Raw genomic sequence first — 6,061 nt, forward strand, 5'->3', positions numbered from 1 at the left:
CAAAAATTTTCAACCGCACAAACTATTCTAGGACGGAAGTTCCTAGAGTGGAGTCAAGTACCTCGGTCGTATATAGTACCTCTGTCATAGAGTACCTCTGTTGTAGAGTACCTCTGTCGTAGAGTACCTCTGTTGTAGAGTACCTCTGTCGTAGAGTACCTCTGTTGTAGAGTACCTCTGTCGTAGAGTACCTCTGTCATAGAGTACCTCTGTCGTAGAGTACCTTCGTCGTAGAGTACCTCTGTCGTAGAGTACCTCTGTCGTAGAGTACCTCTGCCATAGAATAACTCTGTCGTAGAGTACCTCTGCCATAGAATACCTCGGTCGTAGGGTACCTCTGTTGTAGACTACCTCTGTCGTAGAGTACCTCTGTCGTAGAGTACCTCTGTCATAAAGTACCTCTGTCGTATAGTACCTCTGTCGTAGGGTCCTGTTCTATAGCGACCGTGAAGACGCTCACAGATCCATCTTCCCCGCAAGCTGCTGTTGTGCGCCTGCGGAAATGAAAATTTTTTACGAGGTCATTACTAATCTTCCTGGGTATGATTAATGATAATCATGATTAATGACAATAAGACATTAGAACTTGCTTGAGCTCTCAAGTCCCCAGTCGAACAGCCTGCAACGTAATCGGGCAATCCAAAATCCGTCAAAAAGCAACATTTCTCCCAGATTCCTTAGTCAGTGGAACGATACGAGAAAGATAACGATGTAGTATTAGTACGCTAGGTATTTGTTTCAACACATATCTGAGGATATCACGTAATTAATTTTACAGCAGGAAATACAAATGGAAATTATTCAGTATAAATCTAGAAATAATTAATTATATCACGAGACTAACTTTGGTGCAGATATTAAAAATAAATGAATGGGTCGGGCAATAGTGCGACCTGCAGCCGTTGAGTGCCGTGCGGCAGTGCAGACGCAGCACCCTGTAGTTCAGGAGGAGCAGCTCGGGGAAGAAGAGGCTGGGGTTCAACAGGCAGTAACGTCCTTCCCTCTCATCGGGGGACAGACGACCTGCCCCAGTAACCTCGTCCCCAAACAAGGTCTTCGTCTTGCCAGACCGCTCCCCTGAACCGGTCTCCAGAGGAACATGTTTGCAGGGACTCATGACGAATCGTTTCCTCAAGGGCTTCTCGGGACCAGGCACGTCACTGCCATAACGTCGGCTACCCTCGTCGTCTTCATACTCTTCCTCTTCTTCGTCGCCATCCTCATCTTCCTCTTCGTCCTCGTCGTCCTCCTCTTCATCGTCGTCATCGTCGGTGTGGATGTGATCGCGATCGTCCCTGACGCAGTCGTCTGCTGAGAGCCCCAGGGCCTGTTATAGAATTTCAGGATGGCATTAAGGTATTACCCCAAAATATAATTATGTTATATAATTTTTTATATTAGATACTTACGTAACTACTCATATAAAATAATTTATGATGACGACATCTTTGCGACACATCTTTTTATAGTGTGCATGTAACGAATGATCAATGAAAATTAAAAAAAAGAATTCCATCAAGAATGTAGTGAGAATATCATAAGCAATTATAAGCAGGTATATAAATTGAAAACCTTGCCGTATTTATATCATGATAATGGAGTTATAGATATTCAACTATGAGACAAAATAAGAATATAGGATGTACGAAGTTGCAGACTTACATTATTGTTCAGAGAGCCGTCCTGACCGTCGCCTGGGCCATCGTCGTCGCCTCCTACAGGCAGCCCCACCACCACCACCTGCGCCCCCGTCACCACCCACACCACCTGCAGCAGTGCACGATAGAGTACAACCTCATCACCACCCACACCACCTGCAGCAGTGCACGGCACGGTAGAGTGCAGCATCACCACCCACACCACCTGCAGCAGTGTACGGTAGAGTGCAGCAGTGCACGGCACGGTAGAGTACAACCTCGTCACCACCCACACCACCTGCAGCAGTGCACGACACAGAGGCGGCCACTACACACCTGGTGGCCGCCAGTACACGGCACAGTGGCGGCCACTACACACCTGGTAGCTGTGTGGTGCAGTAGTGAGAGACTCAGTCTCTCGCACCCAGCTCCCGGGTTCGAGTCCCACTGAGGACAAAGTTCTACCGGGAAGCTCAGCTCACGGTCAACTCAGCCATTCATCCAACTCTGGTTGATAAATGAGTACCTGGCTTGTCCAGGGTGTTGTGTAATGCAATAAAATGGTTCTGGCGGGTCAGCGAGCCAGTGATGGTCGCGGAACTACCAGTGGCATCGAGTGCCCGGAAAAACTTACCTATCACCCCCCTCCCTAGTCGCCACTGCCAGGTTTGGCTATTACAACAACAACAACACACCTGGTGGCCGCCAGTACACACCTGGTGGCCGCCAGTACACGGCACAGTGGCGGCCAGTAGCTGGTAGGGGCGTGTAGGCAGCAGGACCTCCTGACAGGCTTGCCGCTCTTGGTGCACATGGAGGCTGAAGACCTCGTCGCCCTCAGCCTGCGCCTTCTGCACGAAATTCTTGCGCTCACATATGGCGTTCATACGTACCATCTAAATTATCAATATACACTCAATATATCTAAATTATAATTATAACTAACTATACACCTTTCAGTATTCAACTCAATGACCATAACGGATGACAATATTGTTGCAAGTTGTATAAAGCATACTGACGAAGGCGGTGGTGAAGGCGTAGTGAAGCTCGCCTGTGAAGTGGTCGATATACGCAGCCAGCGACACCACATCACACGAGGCTAGGTACATAAGATATAAAATATTTATTAAAAACGTAACTAATGTTTTTAAATTATTTTTAGTTAAGCAGAATGTTCATCATCGTGTATGACATAGATTAAAACCTTTCAAATGATTATATACCAGCATACCAGCGCTCTCTGTAATCACTGCTTCTCTTATTAAAAATTTACATGTATAGGCAGCCCTCGTTCATTTCTAATCCTGTAATATTTGCAAATTGGAGCTGCGGTCAAATTCACATTTAACATGGAATTTTATTTTTATTATCTCTTGTTTTAACTTTAAGAGAAACTTGAATTTGCTATTTGTGATTAGGCTTTACACATGAAAAAATCCATTGTTATTTTTAAATGAAACTTCTTCTACAATTTGTCAACATCTCACTCCGTCAAAAATAATATTCTATTTCCAGGTAAATTACGATATGCAACGATCGTGAAAAAGCGCCCGAAAAACCCTTTCATATTTCCAGTATCGTACGCATCTTCAATCACCTTCAACAAGGCACATTTTGACAAATATTTTGCAGGAGGTTATGTTAAAGATGAAACTCAGCCTCCGTACTGCATTGACAATGCAAATATCACAGTAGTAATATAAGTGTTATGAGATGGCGTCAGCTCACCGTCCAGACACGGTACGTCCACCTGCTGCTTCACCAGCTCGCCTGCATCGTTGCACTTCAGCAGGAAGAGCTGAGCAGTGGGCAATATAGGATTTAATTATTGTTAAATTGTTGTTAATTATTGTTAAATTATTGATATAATTAGCTTTTATGCTTGTGCTTAATCATCATTTGAATTGTATTAGCTATGTTTGCGATGATATTAATACTTATCATCGAAATCATTTGCAATGATATTTATTCTCTACCGTCGATAGCATTAGAAGAATACTTAGGCAACGTAAGACATACAGATTATACATTACTAAAAATTGACTTCAACGATCCGATGCACCGTCAAATGTATTATTGCCAATTCAATAATTTTGTATTAATAATATATTAGGAGCTTGTATGAAACAGTCAGCATTTTATAATATTATGGAAATACTGAGCTTCTTTGTATACTTCCTAACCTTCTTGGTTGCGGCGACGAGTAACTGCGCAGGCCCAACAGGAGGCTCGACGGCAGCCAGGCAGTAGACGTTCATAGTGTGCGGGATGCTGGCAGGGGTGGTATTAACATACAGTTTATAATACATAAGGTGTAAATGTATGTATATAATATAGGTATATATATATGTATATAATATAAAACATAGCAGCCAGGCTGTAGACGTTCATGGTGTGCGGGATGCTTGCAGGGGTGATACAAACATAGAGTTTATGATACATAAGGGGTAAATGTATGTATATAATATAGGTATTTATAATGTAATATATGTATAATGTAAGACATGTATATAAAATAAAACATAAGGATGAATAGATAACAAGGGATGCTTAGGGATCAGGAGATCAATGGTATGCTTCTGAACAATACAGAGTCAGTAAACTTGTAACTCACGCCAACCATTGGTAACAACGTATCTAAGGCTTCTAACCGCATATCTAATGTTTGTTACCGCATATCTAATGTTTGTAAGCGTGTAGCTAATGTTTGTTACCGCATATCTAATGTTTGTAAGCGTGTAGCTAATGTTTGTTACCGCGTATCTAATGTTTGTAAGCGTATAGCTAAGATTTGTTACCGCGTATCTAATGTATGTAAGCGCGTATTTAAGGTTTGTAACCGCTTAGCTTTAAGGTTTTTAACCGGTCATCCAAGGCATTGTAACGGCGTACCTCTAAAGTTTGGGACCGCAAGCTAAGGTTTGTACCCCTGTAGGTTAGATTCGTTAGTGCCAAACTCAGTACAGTAACCTTGTCTCAGTATTAACACCGAGCAGCTACTTGACTCACCCTGATCACCCACTTGACTCACCCTGATCACCCACTTGACTCACCCTGATTACCCACGTGACTCACCCTGATCACCCACTTGACTCACCCTGATCACCCACTTGACTCACCCTGATCACCCACTTGACTCATCCTGATCACCCACTTGACTCACCCTGATCACCCACTTGACTCACCCTAATCACCCACTTGACTCACCCTAATCACCCACTTGACTCACCCTATGAACTGCTCACACGTAAGGTTTAGCTCCACCAGAGGTGTGTTCGTGACGTCATACGCACCCAGCTTCATCTTGAACAGGTTTTAATAAATACGCGAACAATAAAATAAATAGTTGTAATCAAAATTTAACAAAATGATTACTACTCATTATCAGGAAAATATGTATGATGCTAGAATTTCCAGTAATTCATTATGAACATTCTTCTGCTTTCAAACTTCGTGATATTGATGCCACTTGAAGCAGTAAGTATAAAAAAGCTACTAATTCTTAATATTGATATCTTGACATGTTGTGAAAAGATATTTATTAATTTAATCAAATTGTAGTTTCCAAGGCGAGTGAGAGATACAATGAAAACGGGCACAAATGAATATTTGGAGGTTTACATGAAGATTATGCCGACACGTAACGTGTTTAATGTGATGAATTTCAGAATCACGAAAAAACAATTTGTGTTTCGGCGCTAATTCCGAACTTCGGCGCAGCATTTTCGTCTCGCGCGGGTCATTTCATCAACATGATTCTAAAGTCACTCAGATTCTCTCATAATAAAATAAATAAAATAAAATTCTCTCATAATAACATGTATTCATTGTTAGTGACCCGTGAGGCACGTAACATGTATTCGTTGTTAGTGTTCCTTGAGACACGTAACATGTATTCGTTGTTAGTGACACGTGAGACACGCAACATGTATTCGTTGTTAGTGTTCCTTGAGACACATAACATGTATTTGTTGTTAGTGTTCCGCGAGACATGTAATATTGTAACATGTATTCGTTATTTTTATTCTTTGTATCATGTTGATTTCAATCTATCAAGAGAATGCAAGTTCAAGCAAGAATACTCAGGGTCCTGACTGGGGACCGGGGGAGTGCCGTAGTTCCCCAAGTGGGAGAGCTGTCCCCCACTCCCTGCGGTGCCCCTAGAGCCCCACTCGAGGTAGCTCGAGTACAGGTACGGTAATGCTTGAAATAAGAGTGCTTGCATTTCAGTAGAAGTAATTTTTGAAGTAACAGGGTCCAGTATGAATAAAAGCTCACGTGGTATCGAGTAACATCCCCTAATATCACTTTGAAGAAATTTGTGCTCTGGAAATGCTTCAAGTAACATCTATAGATCATCTGAAGAACTCCTACTTTAGTAACGCTGTGAGTAACAAAGCCCAAATACTACTTAAAGGAAA

The 6,061-nt window shown here is 42.3% G+C and overlaps 1 protein-coding gene across 1 annotated transcript; it reads right to left on the reverse strand.

Moving 5' to 3' along the window:
* Positions 1-579: 579 nt before the first annotated feature.
* Positions 580-5,180, reverse strand: LOC108666867 (46 kDa FK506-binding nuclear protein). The gene is made up of 8 exons (XM_047880894.1): positions 4,870-5,180; positions 3,824-3,911; positions 3,369-3,438; positions 2,660-2,739; positions 2,354-2,488; positions 1,663-1,767; positions 894-1,327; positions 580-619 (listed from the first exon to the last, which is right to left on the reverse strand). Exons 1-8 carry the CDS (start codon positions 4,941-4,943, stop codon positions 580-582), a joined length of 1,026 nt encoding a protein of 341 aa, XP_047736850.1. The 5' UTR covers positions 4,944-5,180.
* Between the last annotated feature and the right edge of the window lie 881 nt (positions 5,181-6,061).

Source organism: Hyalella azteca, unplaced genomic scaffold (assembly GCF_000764305.2).
Source record: "Hyalella azteca isolate HAZT.00-mixed unplaced genomic scaffold, Hazt_2.0.2 contig6532, whole genome shotgun sequence".
Taxonomy (NCBI): Eukaryota; Metazoa; Arthropoda; class Malacostraca; order Amphipoda; family Hyalellidae; genus Hyalella; species Hyalella azteca.